The 21,679-nt window shown below is 50.4% G+C and overlaps 2 protein-coding genes across 2 annotated transcripts; both read left to right on the top strand.

Annotated features, from left to right (window-relative positions):
- Positions 1-7,806: 7,806 nt before the first annotated feature.
- LOC139684081 (olfactory receptor 14A16-like) lies at positions 7,807-8,772 on the top strand. The gene has a single exon (XM_071579681.1). It carries the CDS (start codon positions 7,807-7,809, stop codon positions 8,770-8,772), a length of 966 nt encoding a protein of 321 aa, XP_071435782.1.
- A 10,758-nt stretch (positions 8,773-19,530) lies between these two features.
- Positions 19,531-20,487, top strand: LOC139684056 (olfactory receptor 14A16-like). The gene has a single exon (XM_071579660.1). It carries the CDS (start codon positions 19,531-19,533, stop codon positions 20,485-20,487), a length of 957 nt encoding a protein of 318 aa, XP_071435761.1.
- Positions 20,488-21,679: the final 1,192 nt, after the last annotated feature.

Here is a 21,679-nt window from a genome sequence, read left to right as displayed (position 1 = left end):
TGCTGCAAATATCTGCATACACAATGTCAGCATTTTGATGTGACCCAATCCCCAGAGCTTTATACAAATGAATGAACTGCCATTTTAGAGACATGAATTTCATGGTATTTGGAGGAACCATTCAAAACTCTGAAGTTCCAAAGGAACTAAGAGAAATTTACAACATCTCTGCATGAAAAGCTCACCGAGTACTCTGAGTTGGGCCTGTGGCCTTCAGTGTGTTGGGGCTGCCCTGGGGCTTCTCCTCCAGTGGGATGTGCCCTGGTCATGGAACAGCAAAGGCACTTCCTACCCCAGCAATCTGCATCCTTCTGCATGTCAGGCCCCCACTCACTGTCCCTCACTCTGCTCAGTGTTTGCCTTGGCTCGTGGGTGCACTTGATTAGATCTGCTTGAGTGTTCTGAGGCACAATCCAACACTTATTGCCTTCTGCACCCACAGCATAAGAAATATCACTTGCCCTTTCTATGGGGATGGACCTGATGGATGTTTTTGCATTACTGCTTTTAATTCCCCCTTTTGGAAGGTGATATTTTCCCAAGCTGGGTCAAGATGTTGGGATCTTTCACAGTTACCTGAAGTAACTCAGAATCATAGAATGTCCTGAGTTTCAGAGACCTTAAAAGATCATCTAATTCCAACCCCAGTGACATGGAGAGGGACACCTTCCACTAGGCCTCATTGCCCAGAGCTCAGTCCAACCTGGCCTTGAACACTCCAGGGATGGGGCAGCCACAGCTTCTCTGGGAAACCTGTGCCAGATCCTCAGCACCCTCATAGGGAAGAATTTCTTCCTAATATCTCATCTACACCTGCTCTCTGTCAGTGTGAAGCCATTCCCTCTTGTCCTGTCACTCCAGGTCCTTGTAAACAGTCTGTGTCCATCCTTCTTGTTTGCTCCCTTTGGGTCCTGGAAGGCCACAATTAGGTCACCCCAAAGGTTCTCTTCTCCAGACTGAACAATCCCAATTCTCTCAGCATTTCCTCATGGCAGAGCTGCTCCATCCCACTGATCATCTTGGTGCCTCCTCTGCACTCATTCCAACAGCCTCCTGTGCTGGGAACCCAGAGCTGGAGGCAGCTCTGCAGGTGGGGCAACATCCACCCATGTGTGTTCCTGCAAGTGCAGTGTGGAACCTCATGGAACCAAAGGGACATTGTGACACCACAGAACCTCATGGAACCAAAGAGACATTGTGACACCACAGAACCTCATGGAAACAAAGAGACATTGTGACACCACAGAACCTCATGGAACCAAAGGGACAATGTGACACCACAGAACCTCATGGAACCAAAGGGACAATGTGACACCACAGAACCTCATGGAACCAAAGGGACATTGTGACACCACAGAACCTCATGGAACCAAAGGGACATTGTGACACCACAGAACCTCATGGAACCAATGGGACATTGTGACACTTCAGATTCTCATAGAACCAAAGGGACATTGTGACACCACAGAACCTCATGGAACCAAAGGGACATTGTGACACTTCAGATTCTCATAGAAACAAAGGAAATCTGGAACATTTCTGAACGTCAAGGAGTCAATGGGCCACTGTGACACTTGAGGCCTCACCAAACCAAATGGACACAGGGACACTGTGGAACCTCTTGGAGATACGGGGCCACCATGACACTGCAGGGCCTCAGGGAACACAGGGAACACTGAGACTTTTCAGAATCTCATTGAACCAAGGGGCCTTTTTTCTTTTGTGGGGCCTCCTGGAACCAAATGAACCCCAGGACATTTTGGAACCTCATGGCATCAAGGTGCCACTGTGGCTCTGCAGAGCCTTATGGACAGTGATGGGATGTTGTACCCTGATCAGGCCCAGAATCTGCTCAGAGAATGCAAACAGTGCAGGCTCTCTGTGCTGAGTTACTGCTGGCACCAAGGTGCTGGTTTGGTGTTGAATTCTGCTAAAACCAGCCTGGTTCACCAAACTGCAAATACACATCCTGCTTTTTGAAACAGGAGCTGACAGATAAGCTGCTCACTGGCCTGGAAATACAGGACCTGCAATCCCTCACTGTGTAACTTTATATCCCAGCCCAACTCTCATATGGCACATCCTTCCACAGACTGCCTTGAAGTGTGTGGAGCTTCTCCCATGAAGAAGGAGGGTTCTTCATGGTCACTGCCCAGGGGTTAAGGGAAGGACAGAGATCTGCCCTCTTTATCTGTGTGGTAAATTACAACAATCCCTGCTGAATGATTGTTTCTTTTTGCTGGCTTTGATACAACTGCTTTAAAAGAATTCTTTTGATACAGTGCACTGCACTATTTTATGCTATAATATACTATACTAGGAGGTTTTTAGCCTTTCCACAGTGTAGTAAATAATTCTGATTTAGATCTTTAATCTGTTCACTTATCTGTTTCTTTCTCTGTCCATTTATCATAATAAATAATACATTAGACATAAGTACATCTGATATGCCATCATTAAAACCTGCAGGAGAAAGTGATTCAATCACATCTCTATAATTCCCTAAATTTTAACCCCAAAGTAAACCTGAGGCTAATATTGGACCCTGTCACACTCAGGCTCCTCTCTAAGAAGGGTTTAGAAAGCAATGGGGTCCTTTCTGCACCTCATAGCTCAATGAGGTGCCTTCTCTAATAACCTTTGTCTAAGCCTTCCATATTTTCTGTGACACAATGAGATTCCACAAAGTCTCAAGACACCTTTGGTTCCATGGGCTTGCCCAATGTAACTATGGTCCCCTGATTCCATGAATTTCCACAGTATCTCAGGTTTCTTTTCATTCCATGAGGCCCCACAGAGCCAAAATGGACCCTTCATTCCATGAGGTTCAGCAGTGACACAATGGTGGTTTCAGAGATGGTGGAGCTTTTTTTTCCCTTTGCAGTTGGAAATAGAATGAGAAAGAAATAAGGTCACCAAGGGCAATGGAGGAGGTGCAGACTGGAAACAAGGAGAAAGGAATTTCTTTCCAAGGTCAGAGCTGTGGTGAAACACATCCCCCAGAAGGAGACTGGATCAGCCCAAGGCTTTATGGAAGAGCCAGGGAGGAGGGAGAGATGTCAGTGCAGGAAGGTGCCAGCCAGGTGGGGCAGTCAGGGGGATGACAACAGCCTGCAGGGAAAGGGGCAGGGCTTGGACACTGTAGGACAGCCTGGGCTGGAGAGGAGACAGGGATGTGCAGAAGCTGAAAGGCCCTGACAGAGCCAACTTGTGCAGGCCTTTGGCCACGGCTGCTGTGTGTGCCACTGATGGCATGAGGAGGCAAGTGACCCTTGCAGCCCCTGGCCCTCATTAACCATAGAATCATAGATTTGATTGGGTTGGAAAAGACCTCTGAGATCATCAGGTCCAACCCTTGGTCCAACTCCAGTCCCTTTACTAGACCATGGCACTCAGTGTCATGTCCAATCTTACCTGATAAATCTGCAGGGATGGTGAATCAACCCCCTCTCTGGGCAGCCCATTCCAATGCCTGAGCACTCTCTCTATAAAGATTTTTTTTCTCATCTCCAATTTAAATTTCCGCTGGCAGAGCTTGAGCCCATCGTGCCCCCTTGTCCTACTGCTGAGTGCCTGGGAGAAGAGACCAATCCCCACCTGGCCACCTGAGGTCACCTCTGAGCCTCCTCTTCTCCAGGCTAAACAACCTGAGCTCCCTCAGCCTCTCCCCACAGCACTTGTGCTCCAGTCCCTTCCCAGCCTTGTTGCTCTTCTGTACACCCACACCAGCCCCTCAAGATCTTTCCTGAACTGAGGGGCCCAGAACTGAACACAATACTCAAGGTGTGGCCTCACCAATGCAGAGTACAGGGGAAGGGTCACTTCCCTGGTCCTGCTGGCCACGCTATTTTTGCTCCAAGACAGGATCCCATTGGCCTTCTTGGCCCCCTGGGCACACTGTTGGCTCATGTCGAGCTTCCTGTCACTCAGTCCCCCCGGTCCCTCTGCCTGGCTGCTCTCCAGCCACTCTGTGCCCAGCCTGGAGCAATGCAGGGGGTTGTTGTGGCCAAAGGGCAGGACCCGGCACTTGGCCTTGTTGAACTTCATCCCATTGGAATCAGCCCATCTCTCAAGTCTCTCCAGATCCCTCTGCAGAGCCCTCCTGCCTTCCAGCATGTCGACACTCCCTCCCAACTTGGGGTCATCAGCAAATTTGCTGATGATGGTCTCAATCCCCTCACCTAAATCATCAATAAAGATGTTGAACAGGACTGGACCCAACACTGACCCCTGGGGAACACCACTGGTGACCGGCCCCAGCTGGATGACTCCTTGTCCCTGTTCAGCAGCCTGGGAGATGCCACCCCATCATCCTGCCCCTGGCATTTCACATCTCCACATCCCCACATCCCAGTGCCCCACAAAGAGCCCTGAGGAATGAGGGAGGAACAGGATCTGCCTTCCCAGGGGCTGTGTGGCATGGCTGTGATACTTCCTTTACAAGGTCAAGGCTTAGACCTCTCAGTTAGTTAAACACATCTGTGTTTATTCAACATCAAAGCCAACTTTACTTTGCTTGTCCCACCTTTCATCACTACCTCCAGTTTTCTGCTCTAACTGAATGCTGGGGACATTTTCTCCATTGTGTCCCTCAGTGGGACCCATTAAATCTACAAGAAACTTTGCAGTTGGAAGAAGACTTTCTATTCTTGAGAGGTTTTCTCAAGTTCCACTCAGGGCCTGGTGTTCAGGGATTAAGCACGAAATTCCCCCCAGGGGCTGTTGCTGTGCTGCTGAGCTGGGCCGGGCTCCTGGCACACAGGGAGCTCCTGGCAAGCGGGCAGTGCTACAGAGAGACAGCTCTGCCCAGGAGCAGCTCCTGTGCACAGCCCAGCAGGGCTCAGGGCACTGCCTGCAGACACCCAGGGCACAGCAGAGAAGTAAGACACTGATGAGAGGCTTTGTGGAGTGTCAGAATGCTGAGAGTTCACTGATGGAATCACCTGAACAGTCCTTAACACAGTAAGTCTCTGGGTTCAGGGTGATACAGGAGTGTGCTGGAGGGCTCTCCCAGAGCTCACACATGTTGCTGCAGCTCACATTTGGCAGGATGGCTCTCAGGGTTCCTTTTTGTGGAGAATGACTTGGTCCAGAGCAAGGACTCCCTATGGCACCCTCTGCAGAGGGATCTGGAGAGACTTGAGAGATGGGCTGATTCCAATGGGATGAAGTTCAACAAGACCAAGTGCCGGGTCCTGCCCTTTGGCCACAACAACCCCCTGCAGCGCTCCAGGCTGGGCACAGAGTGGCTGGAGAGCAGCCAGGCAGAAAGGGACCTGGGGGTACTAATTGACAGGAAGCTCAACATGAGCCAACAGTGTGCCCAGGTGGCCAAGAAGGCCAATGGGATCCTGTCCTGTATCAAAAATAGCGTGGCCAGCAGGATCATGGCAGTGATCGTTCCCCTGGACTCTGCCTTGGGGAGGCCACACCTTGAGTGTTGTGTTCAGTTCTGGGCCCCTCAGTTCAGGCAGGGTGTTGAGGTGCTGGAGCGGGTCCAGAGAAGAGCAACGAGGCTGGAGAAGGGACTGGAGCACAAGCCCTATGGGGAGAGGCTGAGGGAGCTGGGGGTGTTTAGACTGGAGAAGAGGAGGCTCAGAGGTGACTTCATTACTGTCTATAACTACCTGAAGGGAAGTTCTGGCCAGGTGAGGGGGCTGGTCTTTTCTCCCAGGCACTCAGCAATAGGACAACGGGGCACGATGGGCTCAAGCTCTGCCAGGGGAAATTTAAGTTGGATATCAGAAAAAAATTCTTTAGAGAGAGAGTAATCAGGCATTGGAATGGGCTGCCCAACGAGGTGGTGGATTCACCATCCCTGGAGATTTTTAAATGCAGATTGGAAGTGGCACTGAGTGCCATAATCTGGTAAATGGACTGGAGTTGGACCAAGGATTGGACTTGATGATCTCAAAGGTCTCTTCCAACCCAATCGATTCTATGATTCTATGATCACAAAAACAGAGCATGAAATCTTTCTTCTGGGGATGGCACAAGGGTGGGAAGGTGGGTGCTTAGCCAGGGGTGCCCAGGGCTTCTCTGTCCGAGCAGGGTCCCTTCATTCAGGGGACTGAGTGTCAGGGCAGGGGCTCTGCTGCTGCCAGGGGCACTCTCAGCCTTCCTGGGGATCTCCCAGGGTGCTCCAGGGATAAGATCTGGCTGAAGGTGTGACACCTGTCAGGGCAGGGTCCTTCTGCAGGTGAATGGGTGCAGTGGGGTTAGAGCTGCTCACAGCTCCAGATCACCCAAGGTTACTTTAATAAAGACATCAAGGCAGCATTAACCTGAAGGGAGAGTCTGTGCTTTGAGTTTTCCACTCTCCTTGGGCTGGGGGCGCAGATGGAGATGGCAATTTATTTTTCTTTTCATATGAAGACACTGAGATTCCATTTCTCATGAATTTCTGAGCTTCTTCCAAACCCCAGCACAACCAGAACTGCCTCTGGGCATTGCCCTGTGCTGGGAGGGCTCTACAGGGCAGAGCTGAGTACCCAGGGCTGGGATGGGCTTTGGGAGCACTGCCAGGGCACAGCCCTGGGCACAGGGAAGCAGCTGCTGGCAGGGACAGCTCCAGGGAGCAGAGCCCTGGGCAGGGAGTGAGAGGGAGTTGCTGCTGAAATGCCGTGGCAGGGCAGTTAGGGCAGCTCTGGCCATCTCCTACTCTGCTGATTTTTTCCCAGAAGAAGCCCCTGATCTCCTCCAATAGCCAGGAGAACCTCTACCTCAAAGGCCATGGGGTCAGGGGCATCTCTTGACACACAGAGCCCTGATGAGGGGAAACTCCCTTTGCCCATCTACTTGTCCCTGTGGGGTCTCCAGAGGAGTGGGGCACAATTTCCCCATTTCTCCTCCTCTTCATGCTGCCTTTGTTCCCAGCTCAGGTGGGAGCTCCAAGCAATGGGTCTACAGGACTCTCCACTGAGGATGTAACACCTCTGGGACATTCAGCCCTTTCCCTGGATGATCCTGCTGTGCTGCAGGTTGCCTTCCTGAAGGGCACAGCTGTGCCATTGCAGCTCTGTGTTCCCCACAGCCCCTCAGCACCGAGGCCATGGCAGTGGGGCTGCAAGGTGTGTGCAGGCAGCTGCAATGAGCCCTGTGTGCCCCTGGCTGGGAGGGGAGAGCTGAGATCTGCCTTGGGTAGGATGAGACAGGATGAGGAGTTTGGAGATGTGCACTTGCAAACTGAAGTCACCAGCTCTCAGCAGTGTGCAGCTTCTCCTCATGAGAACACTTGAGTGCCTTTGCCCTGCAGGTCAAAGAGGTGACAGCCTTGGGCAGCTGAGAGCAGGGCTGAAGGACACACTGTCTGCCCCACACTGCAGGAATGGACGATCCCTTTGATTCACAGGACCTGCCAGGTTTCTCTTAGACACGAGTATAAATGCAAAGGATTTGTGCCTTAAAAACTCCACTCCCTGTGGTGGAGCAACTGGAAGGAAACAAAAAACAACTATGAGTCCACAGCTGTGCTGTGCAGTCGTTTGAACTGTGAGTGACAAGGCTGAGAAGCTGTTTAGTGCCATGAATGAGTTTAAAAAACATCACTCCCAGTTCCTATTTCTCTGCTGTTGTTGAGTACAACTGATTCCTGCAGAAAATCAGCAGAGCTCGATATTCCTTAGAGCTTTCTGAGCCAGGCCTCTCTAGAAGTCCTAAAATGACCAGCCAAAGATATCTTGAGAATCATGAGAGGTCATTTAAGGGGTTTACATGAGGACAGGCTTAGTTCTTTTTTCAGAGACATCTACAGTAACTTGTTACTGTTTTTCTGCTTGGACAGGTGCCAGTACCCAGAGACAGCAAATGTCCAACAGCAGCTCCATCAGCCACTTCCTCCTCCTGCCATTGGCAGACACGCGGCAGCTGCAGCTCCTGCTCTTGTGGCTCTTCCTGGGCATCTCCCTGGCTGCCCTCCTGGGCAACGGCCTCATCATCAGCGCCGTAGCCTCTGACCACCACCTGCACACCCCCATGCACTTCTTCCTGCTCAACCTGTCCCTCACAGACCTGGGCTGCATCTGCACCACTGTCCCCAAAGCCATGCACAACTCCCTTTGGAACACCAGGGACATCTCCTACATAGGGTGTGCTACTCAGGTCTTTTTTTTTCTCTCCTTCATCACAACAGATTATATCCTTCTCACCATCATGTGCTACGACCGCTACGTTGCCATCTGCAAACCCCTGCACTACGGGACCCTCCTGGGCAGCAGAGCTTGTGCCCACATGGCAGCAGCTGCCTGGGTCTCTCCGTTTCTCTACTCTCTGCTGCACACAGTCAATACATTTTCCTTGCCCCTTTGCCATGGCAATGCCCTGGGCCAGTTTTTCTGTGAAATCCCCCAGATCCTCAAGCTCTCCTGCTCAAACTCCTACCTCAGGGAACTTGGGCTCATTGTGGTTAGTGGTTTTCTATTTGTGGGATGCTTCATTTTCATTGTTTTCTCCTATGTGCAGATCTTCAGGGCTGTGCTGAGGATCCCCTCTGAGCAGGGAAGGCACAAAGCCTTTTCCATGTGCCTCCCTCACCTGGTTGTGGTCTCCCTTTTTCTCACCACTGTCTCATTTGCCTACCTGAAGCCTCTTTCTGTCTCCTACCCATCCCTGGACCTGGTGGTGTCAGTTCTGTACTCAGTGGTACCTCCAACACTGAACCCCCTCATCTACAGCCTGAGGAACAAGGAGCTCAAGGATGGTCTGAGGAAAATGATGACTGGATGCTTTGCAGCAGCCAGAGACTCCTTGCTTTACTTTGCCAATGGCTCATAGTGTATGTCATGAGAGACCAAGGCTGTTCGCATTTATAATTTTACTTCTTTTCCTCCTCCTGATTTCATGTTATTCAAAAAATGTCATTATTCATTCTCTTCCAATTTTTTACCCCCTCCATCATGTGTGACTAAGCCCAAGGACTGCCCTGGACTCATGGATTGGGATAAGGCACTTTATTAAATCAAAAGCCACAGTTTGAGTGCACAAGTGGAGAGGAAAATCACCAGGTTTATTCTCTACATCCCATCAGCAGAGATGTCCGGCCCCTTCCCAGGAAGCCAGGCTTTGGCACATGGGGTGGCTGATCAGCAGGCAAATATTGTAAACAATGAAAACCCCCATTCCTCCTCCTTTCCTCAGCTTTGATACCTGAGCTGATGTCACATGGTCTGGAATATCCCTTTGGTCAGTCTGGCTCAGCTGGCCTGGCTGTTTCCCCTCCCAGGATCTTGCCCTCGACTGGGGAAGGAATGTTGCAGAGCTGATGCTGTGCCAGCCCTGCTCAGCAGCAGCCACAACACTGCTGTGTTCTCAACCCCTGTCCAGCTCCCAGTGCAAAGCACAGCACTGGGAGGGCTGCTGTGGGGACATGAACTGCAGCTCAGCCAGAGGCAAAATATTTCCATAAGGTTCCACAGTGCCCCAGGATTCCCTTGGTTCCATGAGGCCTTGAAGTGTCAAAATGGCATTTTGATTCCCTGAGGTTTTGCAGCTTGACAATGGTCCCTTGATTCTATGAATCCAAAGGTCTCAGGACTCCTTTGCTTCAACGAGGCTTCATATGTCACAATGTCCCATTGGTTCCATGTGTTTCCCCAGTGTTACAATTGCACACTGATTACATCAGATTCCAGAGTGTCCCAGGATTCCTTTGATTCCATGAGGTTCTGCACTGTCACAATTGTCTCTTTGGCTTCATAAGGCACCTCAGTTTAACAATGACTCCTTGATTCCATGAGTTTCTGCCATGTCCCAAGACTCCTTGGAGTCCATGAGGCCCTGTAGTCTCACAATGATCCCCTGATTCCATGAGGCTCCACAGCCTCACAGAGTCCCTTTTCCTTCCATGAGGCTCCACAGTGTCACAATGGGCTTTGGTTTCCATGAGGTCCTGCAGTGTCACAACAGAACCTTGATTCCATGATGTTCCCAAGTGTCAGAATGGCCACTGGATTGATAACAAGGCATTCCACAGTGTCCTAGATTTCCTTTGGCTCCATAAGGACCTAAAGTGTCACAAAGGACCCTTGATTCCATGAGTTTCCACAGAGTCCCAGAGTTCCTTTTGTTTCTGAGAGAAAATGACTGGAGGTAAAAACAGGGGAATCAAGTTATATTCACATCCTAACAGAAGTTGCAATGGTTCACAAAGTTCAGGTGAAGGTCCATCAGGAGTGTTTGCATAATCCTTATTTTAACACCCTCAGCATGAACTGAACCTGTTTGTACCTCATTAAATCTTTCCTCTCTTTTGGCCATCTCTTCTTCCCTCCCCCAAATACTCCATTCCTTTTGTCCCAGTTCCTCCTGACTCACCTAAATCCTTCACTTGGATGGGCTCAGCTTTGTGATGCCCTTTATGACCCCTGAGCATCTGCCTGCCCACCTTGGCCGGTCAGTCCCTGGGAACACACCTGACAGCACAGCCCTCCAGGGGACAGGATGTTCTGCTGTGCTGGAGAGGACCCTCCTCAGCCTGGCCAGCATTGCTGGAGGTGGGGGATTCCCTGCCCTCCCCAGCTGGTCCCTTCCTGCCCACCAGCTCCTGCTCCACAAGGGCTCACACACACCCTGGGGGACTTTTCACCCTTGGGTACTTGAGCTGCCCCGGGGCATCTCTGGGACAGTGTCCAACTGGGTGGCTGCTCTGGGAGGTCATGGCCTGAAGGCAGGAGTGTGGATTTTAGGACACATCTGAAACCTCTGCAGTCAGAAGTTGATAATTTTTAAAGACTTCCTGGCCTGTCATTACAAGGTCGAGTTTGTTTGTTTGTTTTTAATTTCAATGACTTTTCCTATTTTCTTCAGTGACAACACCACATACATGTACTAATCTGATTCACTCACTGTTTATGTGAAAATACTTGTGTAATTATTTTTCATCATTGTACATTTCCTACCAATTATTTGAATGCAGGAAAATTGCTCAGAGAAGCTCCTGAACTCCTTTGGGCAGGTTTCATATCTCTAATTTTGCCTCTTTTATTCTTCCTCTCCCAATTTTTGCCTTCAAAGATCTCTCCAAGCTGTTCGTGCCTGGAAATGTTTTCATAGTCCCGAGTTGTGCTCTGGGCCATGTCAAAGGGGACAAAAGCACCTTCTAGAGAACACTGCCCCTCCTGCTCACAGAGCCTCTCTGACTGCCCAGGTGAGATGGTCCCCAGGCTGCTTTCCTGGTGTGGGATGAAAGGGACAGAAAGGCAGAGGAGGGCAATTGAGGAGACAGGGACATTTGCAATGGAACTATGTGAGGCCTGTGAGATGAATTTCACTGCAGCAGTGGAGGTTGTTCCTGGAGTCACAGCCAGAAGTGTCAGGGCTCTGACAGGTGCCCACACCTGGGCTGTGCTCATGCCCTGCTGTTGCAGCCTCTAATTCAGGTGGGTCTGAGTGACCACCTTACAAGTTTCATTTTCACCTTAAAAGAACATGTTCCCAGCCTCAACCAATTGGAGTCAGACCACCGCACCTGGGGCGGGGTCACTTGAGGTCACATATATACCTGTGTTTTTGAATAAACTTGGGATTTGCTTTACATCACATTGGTGTGTGCAGTCTCCACAAGGTATGGTTGCAACAAATGGTGGACCCCAACGTGTCTCAGAACATGAAACCCACCTGCACACCTGCCTAGAACCTTAAGAAGTGGCCCCCGAGAGCTGCTATGCCCCAGGTTTTTTGGGTGCTTTGTGGAGAAGCCCCCGAGAGCTTCTGTCTCCCGTAAACTTGGGAGTTTTGTGTAGTGGCCTTGAGAGCTGCTGGAAGAACGTGGACTGAAGGAACCACGACCTTCGAACCGGTGAGTTAAAGAAACATGGGAAATTCCAACTCGTCTAAAACGAACTTATTGCTTGATAAATTTGAGAAACTAGCTCGTGTTACAAAAACAAACATTGAAAGACAAGCATTACAGGAATTTTTGGATTGGTGTTTCACTCGAAGGCACCTAACAGATGCCAATTCCACGCTTTCCATAGAAGTGTGTGATAAAATTGGGGCAGATTTGTGGAATTTAGTGCAAACTGCACCCGACGAATTTTTGCCGCTCATTCCGTCATATGCAGCTGTAAGAAAAATGCTGTTAGAGGTAGAACGAGCCCGTAAAAACCTCGAGCTACCGGAGAGAAGGGAGAAAAGTCAGCTTCTACAGAGCAGTTTTTCCCCTGAACATCCTTCTGCACCGCCGTGGGCACCGCCGCTCGCAGAAACGCCGCCGCGGTTCCCCTCTCCGCCTGTGCCGCCTGTGGGACCCCCGCCGCGGTACCCACACGCGGCACCGCCCGCTCCCGCTCCGGAAAACCCGGCAAGAGCACAGCAACCATGGAATCAAAGCTTTTCCACGCCGTTCGTCACCGCAAAAAGGCAAGAAGTCGTCTTTGCACCGCCTTACAACTACCAAGAAACAGCCTGTGCACAGCGAATGAGACCACCGGCTGCCGCTGTAGAAGCGGCCGGACCTCAGCAGCAACCTTGGAACCCCACGAGACACGCCGCAGAAAACCAAACCGTGACTGAGTTTTATTTAAATCCTAACTCCGAGAAGGCGTGATGGAGAATGCCCTCAGCCGAAAGAGACATGTGGAGGGGGGGACAAACCCCGTGGAGTTTCTCTCCCCCTGTCCATCCACCTTCGGCGCCACCACCGCCGCCGCTGCCGCCAATGCCCTGCGGGTACCTCGGGGCTGGGGTCGCCCCGCCGCGCTCCCCGCCGCCCCGTGAGTACGCCGGAGTCACTCCGTTGCGGCAGAAGACTGTTGAGGCAGACATTCCAGCAGGGCTACAGCTGCCCGCCATAACCGCGTGGCCAGGAAAAGAAAGAGACCACGTGCTGGCAAAGCCCGCGAAATCAAACAAAGGAACGGCGCGCCCTGACCACGAGGCGCCAGGACCGCCCAACCCCCCTCCCTACTGCCTGCCAATCACAGCGCATGCGCCAGGCGCGGGTCCGCCGCAGCCCGCAGGGGCCGGGGGCGGATCAGTTCCCGCGCCACCCCCACCACCTCCTGCGTGGATCGACCGCGTCATGGAGAGGGGAGAGACTCCTCCCCAGTGGAGCGGAGCCACCGGAGCTCCCCCTGGGCGTTCCCTTCACTGCCTGCCATTCACAGTGCAAGCGTCAGCGCTGGGCGCGCAGGACCCAAGCTCTGCAGCACCAGCGGGGACCCTCTCCCCGATAGCCGTGCGCAGCCCGCAGCTGCCAACACCGGCACTGGAACCCCCCGCGCCGGTAGAGACTGCCCCTGCGCCGGCAACCTGGTACCTGCAGCCTCCATCACCGACAGCCACACCCACTGGCTGTATTCCAGAATGGAGAGCAACAGCACAGCCGTTTAAAGGAACAGCACCAAAAGACAAAGAAGCCTCTGTTCGGAACAGGCTGGGGGGAGATGGGAATCGCGATGCTGCTAACTTAATTTCAAAGCATTCTGATACCCAGGTACCAGATGCTGCAGATGGAGTCACAAAGCCACCTCGCCACCTCACATTTAATACCCAGCAAAGGTACAAAGAGTTAGTATCCATAGCTGCAGAAGTAGGTACACCATCACCTTCCCTGCAACCCCTGGTTTCTGCGCCTGTGATTAACACTACACAAGGCTCAAAATGGGAGCCACTTGATTGGAAAATTGCACAAAAAATACACAGTGTAGTCTTTCAATACGGCTATGACAATGCCTTGGTAAAACACCAAATCACAGCCTTCATAAAATACAATAACCTAATCCCAGCAGACACTAAAGCTTTAATGGAGTTTATTCTACCTTCTACTGCTTATATGATATTTCAACAGAAATGGAAAGAGCAGTTAAGAGAGGAACAGGCAAAAAATATACACTTAGAAACTGGACATCCCTTAAAATTAGCATCTTTAGACCAGCTAATGGGATCAGGAGCTTATGAAGACCCACAAACACAAGCTGCATTACATTTTCATATTCTGCAACAGTCAAAGAATGCTGCTTTGACCGCATTCTCTAATCTGCCTAAGAAGGGAAAACCTTCTCTACCTTATATGCAAATAATGCAGAAACCTGGACAAACATTTATGGAATTTGTAGACAAAGTAAAAGAAGCCCTGGACATGGCTCCAAATCTTACCCCTGAAATGAAACCAGTATTATTGAAAGATCTGGTAATTAATAATGCCAATCCTCAATGCAAACAGCTCATAGCCTCTCTACCAGCCACAGCTACTTTGGTACAGTTAATTGAAGCCTGTGCCAGATTGCCCTGGGTAGAAGAGGAGGAAAAAGCAAAGCTACATGCCTCTGCTCCAGCCACAGCTCTTAGCAAACAATCCACCCAAAAAAGGGGGAAAAGACCCTGGAATTTAACAACAAAATCTTGTCCAGCACAACCAAAATATAGCAGAACTCAAAGGTTCACTGGAGAATGTAACCGTTGTCACAGACTTGGTCACAAAGCCCAGGATTGTCATTCTAAATATAAAAAGGATGGCACTCCTCTAACAAACATGGGGTGGGGAGCTGGGCCTCCAAAAAACCAGAGGGGCTGCAAGCCATGGGGCGCAGCCAGTCAAATAGCTCATGGAAACTGGAGCCACGCTGCCTTCCCCATATGGCAACCACAACCACAAGCAGCAGTAGCCTAGGACCAGTCATTAACTGTCCAATCAAACAAGAACAGTCCAGTTCAAGAGCATGTTGTTCAGCCTGTATTTTGAAATTCTGTTAACTTTCAGTTAAAGTGCAGTTTTGAGCTTATTGCACTGCCAAGTTGCCCAGCAGGCTGTAGGGATAAGGACACCTGTCCCCTCAGCTGCTGAACATTTTCTAGAGAGCGTAAGATCATCGGTACTTACTCTCTTTCAGTGTTGGTTATGTTTAGCCTTTGTGAATTTTCTCTGTGAATTCACACTTGTTTACTGCTTTACCAAGAGTGTATAAGGTCTAAAAATCAAAGCTTCATTCTCAAACCTCTGTGATGGCCACACAGAAGTTCTGAGAATGGACCTTGAACATAAGGAGATTTAGCTCAGCTGGACTGAACTTGCTTCTTTGCTAAGGGAAGTCACTCTGCACTCTTGGACACTTTGCACAAAATTCAATAAAATTCGTAGTTTGTTTACAGTGGTCTGTGCAGTGACCACTGCACAGGAAGAACCACAATTTCACACGTGAAAGAAAAGTTTCCTGTTTTGCACTAGTTGTAAGTTTGCAAATTCCAAACATACATGTCTTAGTCATGTATTAGTTTGTGTTAGTTTACAAAAGTTACTGTACCTCCTTCCAAAAGTTCTATTTTGAAAAGAGAGGGGGAGGTAGGGATGTGTAACCTGCAAATACCCTGTTAAGTCTTGAATTAGCAAAATTTAAGATTTTCAAAATGTTATTTCTCAATTTTCAAAATTTTCAGCCTTTCTGTTCAAGTTGCAATATGCATGATGTGTATTATGTTGTTTGCATTTTTGCTTTGTTCTTTGAAACAAAAGGGGGAGATGTTGCAGCCTCTAATTCAGGTGGGTCTGGAGGACCACCTTACAGGTTTCGTTTTCACCTTAAAAGGACATGTTTCCAGCCTCAACCAATTGGAGTCAGACCACCGCACCTGGGGCGGGGTCACTTGAGGTCATATATACCTGTGTTTTTGAATAAACTTGGGATTTGCTTTACATCACATTGGTGTGTGCAGTCTTCACTAGAGCTGGTCGGCAACAGTATTACATGAAAAATTAGTTTCATGGCACCTGTGACCCTGTGCTCCTGTGTCTGACACAACCATTGACAACACCAAGATTCAAATACTCATTTGCTTTGTGAAACAGGAGCTGACAGATAAGCTGCTCACTGGCCTGGAAATACATGACTAGCAATCCCTCACTGTGTAACTAGAAAAGCCCAGTCCAAGTTCCATATGGCAGATCCTTCCACAGACTGCCTTGAAGTGTGTGGAGCTTCTCCTGTGGCACAGAGGCGGCTCTTCATGGTCACTGCCCAGGGGTTAAGGGAAGGAGAGAGATCTGCCCTCTTTAGTTTTTTGGTGAGTTACACCAATTTCTGCTTAATGATTATTTCTTTTTTTCTGGCTCTGATACAACTGCTTTAAAATATTTGTTTTGATACAGTGAACTGCACTATTTTATGCTATAATATGCTCTACTGGTATGTTTTTAACTTTCCCAGTGCAGTAAATAATTCTGATTAAGATCTTTCATCTGTTCACTTGTCTCTTGTTTTGTCTGTTCATTTGTCACAATAAACAATTGATTTCACGTATCTGATGTGTCATCATTAAAACCTGCAGGAGAAAGTGATTCAATCAAACCTCTATAATTCCTTAAATTTGAACCACAGAGTAAACCTGAGGTTCACATTGTATCCTGTCACACGCAGGCTCCTCTCTGAGGAGCAGTTCAGAAAGCAAGGGGGTCCTTTCTGCACCTCGCAGCTCTAAGAAGATGCCTTCTCTAATAAGCTTTGTTTAAACCTTCCATATTTTCTGTGACCCCATGAGGTTCTACAGAGTCCCCAGACTCCTTTGGTTCCATGGGCTTCCACAGTGTAGCAATGGTCCCTTCATTCCATGAGTTTCCATGATGCCTTAAGTTTCTTTTCATCCCACGAGGCCCCGTAGTGTCAAAATGGACCCTTCATTGCATGAGGTTCAGCAGTGACACAGTGCTGGTTTCAGCTTTTTTTGGCTTTGTATTTGGAAATAGAATGAGAAAGAAACAATGTCACCAAGGGCAGTGAGAGAGGTCCAGACTGGAAACAGGGAGAAAGGAATTTCTTTCTAAGGTCAGAGCTGTGGTGAAACACATCCCCCAGAAGGAGCCTGGATCAGCCCAAGGCTTTATGGAAGAGCCAGGGAGGAGGGAGAGATGTCAGTGCAGGAAGGTGCCAGCCAGGTGGGGCAGTCAGGGGGATGACAACAGCCTGTAGGGAAAGGGGCAGGGCTTGGACACTGTAGGACAGCCTGGGCTGGAGAGGAGACAGGGATGAGCAGAAGCTGAAAGGCCCTGCCAGAGCCAACTTGTGCAGGCCTTTGGCCATGGCTGCTGTGCGTGCCCCTGATGGCATGAGGAGACAAGTGAGCCTTGCAGCCCTGGGGCCTCATTGTCTCCTTATTCCTGCTCAGCAGCCTGGGAGGTGCCACCCCATCCTCCTGGCCTTGGCATTGCACTTCCCCACATCCCAGTGCCCCAGGAAGAGCCCTGAGCAAGGAGGGAGGGACAGGAATTTCCTTCCCAGGGGCTGGGGGCCATGACTTGACCCTTTGGAATAATGACACCCATCCATATTTACTCAACATCAGAGTCACCTTTGCCTTGCTTGTCCCCACCTGTCATCACTGCCTTCAGGTTTCTGCACTATCTGGACCTCGAAGGTGTTTTCTCCTTTGTGTCCCTCACTGGGACACATTAACAGTAAAGAAACTTTGGAGTTTGAATCTAACTTTGGTTTCTCAAGAGGTTTCTGGAACCTTCTTCAGGGACTAAAGTTCAGGCACCCAGCACGAAACCCCCCCAAGGGTCATTAAATGCCTTGGGCTGTTGCTGTGCTGCTGAGCTGAGCTGGGCTCCTGGCACAGAAGGAAAAACAAGAGAAGCTTCAACCAAGAGTAGCAACCAAGAGAAGCTTCAAAGAGACAGGTCTGATGATGAGCAGGTCCTGTGCACAGCCCAGCAGGGCTCAGGGCACTGCCTGCAGCCACCGAGGGGAGAAAAACAAAGCTGAGAGAGGTTACACACAGCCTGGGGTGTGAGGAAAGTTGAGAGGAGGATCCACTGGAAGAGGAACCTTTCCAGGCTTTCACATGGTAAGTGCATGAAGGGCAATGTATGTGCAGTTTGTGGGAAGATCTCCCAACGCTGGCACATCCCACAGCCTGGGGGGTCCCTTATGTGGGATATCACAGTGTCTCTGTTGCTGAAGATGAGGATGTGCTGCAAAGCACCATGCCAGGGACATCCCAGCAGGGTTCCCTTCTCCCAGGGATGGCTGCAGGGTTTGAATCCAGGCTGTGCCACCCAGACTGCCTCAAAGTGTCCTGCAGAGCAGGGTCCTGCAGCCCAGCGTGCTGTGCCAGGGCAGGAGCTCTGCCACCTGCCATGGGCAGCTCCCTCAGTGCTGGGGGAGAGGTTGTGGGTGGAAACAGCAAATCCTGCCAGGGCAGGGCAGGGCGGGGCAGATTTCTTCTGCTGTCAAGTCAGAGTTTCATGGTCAGGGCTCCTCACAGAACCTGAGAACCTCAGAATATTTTCCAGGGGATACTTCAAGGAGAAGGTCAAAGGAAGGATTTCTATCAAGCACTCAAGCCACATACCTGGCAGTTTGAGTTCCAGAGGCAACTCTGAGCTGCTGCACAGGGGCTGAGAACAACTACCTGGCACTGTTGTTTGGGGGGTGGCAAAGCTGGCTCAGGGTGATGCTGCCCTGAGTGCCCAGTGAGCTCTACCCTGGCCTGTCCCATCTGGATCCTCACTTTGGATTTTCTTGTTTCTCACCTTGCCTGTGTTACTGAGGTTGTTTCCTCCTTCTCTCAGTCAGGCTCACTGGGGATGGGAGTTCAAGCTACAGAGTCAAACACTCATCCTGTCATTCATCCCAGGCAGGTCAGTCCATGGGAATGAGACATTCCAATTTTCCTCTGACCTGTCCTTGTCTGGGCAGTGAAGTCTGTGTGCCTTGAGAATGAGGTGTTTTTCCCTGAATAAAACTCCATTGTTAGGACACTTGCCTCTCTTCTGAGGTGTCCCTCCAAGTTGGCAGCTGCCCTCAAGAATGCAAATCATCCTCATAGCCCAATTATGCAGGCTGAAAGCCCCAGTGCAGTGGGGCAGATGCTGTGCTGAGGAAATGCTGTTGGGTTGGTGAGATGAGCCACATGTGTCCTTGGGACCTTGAGCCAGGCTGAGACATTTAGTGGTCTGTGATGGATCCATCTGATCTTATGTCTGTTGGCATTTCAGAGAGAAATGGGAGTCTAACCAGTCTTTCTCTGAGGAAGGTGTCCAGGGCAGCTGGAACAAGACAGAAGGACAGAGCAGCTCCCCCTACTCTGCACTAAGCCACAGACAATCCTCCTGCCTGGCAGGACCAGCTTTGCTCTCCCTGAAAGGAGCAGAAATGCTGAGGGGTTGTGACATAGGGTTGATGAGGGAAGTCAGAAACAAAACACCTAAAACTCTGACACTGCCTTCTGGAATTCCAGTTCTTCTCAGAAACTGGGAGTGCAGCAGGTGACAAGCACTTTTGCATTAGGAGCAGTTTCATCTGACACAGCTGAACACCAGGACAGGCCCTGCCCCCACCATGCCCATGACCCACCGGAGCAGAGCAGGGCTGAGTCCTCACAGACAGTGGGCAAAGGGTCTGCTCCTCATGGAAAATGTAGTGAGCACCAAGCAGGGCTCCAGGCATGGAGCTGAATCAGTTTCCTGAAAGAGTGGTGGGTGTGTGCAGGAGGGAGAGGGCTATTGGGTAGTGGGTTTGATTTTTCTCAAAGACATCTGCCCATACTTGACACTGTTGTTTTCCTCCTTGGACAGTGCTCCACATCCATAGGCAGCAAATGTCCAACAGCAGCTCCATCAGCCACTTCCTCCTCCTGCCATTGGCAGACACGCGGCAGCTGCAGCTCCTGCTCTTGTGGCTCTTCCTGGGCATCTCCCTGGCTGCCCTCCTGGGCAACGGCCTCATCATCAGCGCCGTAGCCTCTGACCACCACCTGCACACCCCCATGCACTTCTTCCTGCTCAACCTGTCCCTCACAGACCTGGGCTCCATCTGCACCACTGTCCCCAAAGCCATGCACAATTCCCTCTGGAACACCAGGGACATCTCCTATGCAGGATGTGTTGCCCAGGTCTTCTTGCTTCTCTTCTTCCTTGAGACAGAGTTTTCCCTCCTCACCATCATGTGCTACGACCGCTACGTTGCCATCTGCAAACCCCTGCACTACGGGACCCTCCTGGGCAGCAGAGCTTGTGCCCACATGGCAGCAGCTGCCTGGGCCAGTGCCTTTCTCAATGCTCTGGTGCACACAGCCAATACATTTTCCCTGCTCCTGTGCCATGGCAATGCCCTGGGCCAGTTCTTCTGTGAAATCCCCCAGATCCTCAAGCTCTCCTGCTCACACTCCTACCTCAGGGAACTTGGGCTTATTGTAGTTAGTGTCTGTTTAGTTTTTGGTTGTTTCATTTTCATAGTTTTCTCCTATGTGCAGATCTTCAGGGCTGTGCTGAGGATCCCCTCAAAGCAGGGACGGCACAAAGACTTTTCCACGTGCCTCCCTCACCTGGTCGTGGTCTCCCTGTTTGTCAGCACATCATCTTTTGCCTACATGAAGCCTCCCTCCATCTCCTCCCCATCCCTGGATCTGGCCCTGTCAGTTCTGTACTCGGTGGTGCCTCCAACACTGAACCCCCTCATCTACAGCCTGAGGAACCAGGAGCTCAAGGATGCCCTGAGGAAAATGATGACTGGATGCTTTGCAGCAGCAATAACCTTCTGGTTTTCTTCTGTATAGTGTTTGTAGTAAAACTCATGACAGGCTCCTCTTGCATTCCCAGGTTTTTCTTGGTGGCCCATGGGTTCCTTTTGCCATAATGTTGTCCTCAATGAAATAAATTATTTTATTCATCTTCTCATCTAATTCAATGTCTAGTTCATTAATTTGACTCGTTAAATCTCTAATGGAGTAATTGTTAAAACTCTATATTTAAACAAAATAAACTCTCTTGCAGTACCCTTGCTCCTCTGGCATTTTTCCTTTGAGGCTTTCAGGGAGCTACTTGGCAGTTTCAGCTGTGCAGAGAAGAGTCCCAGCACAGCAGCTCTGCCAGGGAGCACCAGCACTGACAGGAAACACCAGCTCTGCCAGGGAGCACCAGCACTGACAGGAAACACCAGCACTGACAGGGAGCACCAGCACTGACAGGAAACACCAGCACTGACAGGGAGCACCAGCACTGGGCCTTTTCTGAACTGGTCTCTTTGCACTTGGACACTCTCCTGCAGAGCCCCTGTGTTGGACTCAGGCCTTGGTCCTCTGCCAGCTGGGACACAGACCTGCTGCATGTTCATCCTGGGATCACAGGCAGGGACAGGCCATGGGCACTGCTGGGACACAGCTGGGCTCCACAACAGCAGCTCCATCAGGAAAGGGGTTCTCCTTAGCTCAAGACATGAAGTCTTGGGGCTTTTTGCAAAGTCACTCACAAGAACATGCCAAGGGATAGACTCTATAGAGGTTCCTTGTTTTGCTTGTTCTCCAGGGGCTCATTGTGCTGAGATCAGGGTCCCAGTCTGGCCTTCAAGGGACTGACATCAGCTTCAGGTTCTACATTTGTGTGGCCAGTGCCCAAGCAGGTGGAGAATGGTCTGTGATTAATGTTTCTGTGGCTATAGAGAATGTGACAGAGCTGGTTGCAGGTGAATGTTTAACTGAACCAACTTGGGAGCTGCCAGGAGAACACAGGGGACCTGCAGGGACAGTGTGTGCCAGGGATCAGCAATAAATGGAGCCCAGTGAGCACAGGCCTGTCCAGGGTCATGTCACCCAGAGATAATACTCTAAATATGGGTGTGAGCCAAGAAGCAGAACCCTGTAACTGCAGGGGCTACAGCAGGCACAGGGAAAATGATCTGCTGAGTGTTCCGTGTTACCCTCAGTGAACACACTACTACTACCCATGTTAACAGTACTGGCAATAAAAGAT

The sequence above is a fragment of the Pithys albifrons genome, chromosome 31, assembly GCF_047495875.1.
Source record: "Pithys albifrons albifrons isolate INPA30051 chromosome 31, PitAlb_v1, whole genome shotgun sequence".
In the NCBI taxonomy this organism is placed as follows: domain Eukaryota; kingdom Metazoa; phylum Chordata; class Aves; order Passeriformes; family Thamnophilidae; genus Pithys; species Pithys albifrons.
Note: the sequence above shows the minus strand (reverse complement) of the source record. Positions and strands in the feature narration are given on the sequence as shown.

Bases quoted from the DNA above. Each gene is read 5' to 3' on its own strand.
- LOC139684081 (XM_071579681.1), top strand. From the start codon at position 7,807: ATGTCCAACAGCAGCTCCATCAGCCACTTCCTCCTCCTGCCATTGGCA.
- LOC139684056 (XM_071579660.1), top strand. From the start codon at position 19,531: ATGTCCAACAGCAGCTCCATCAGCCACTTCCTCCTCCTGCCATTGGCA.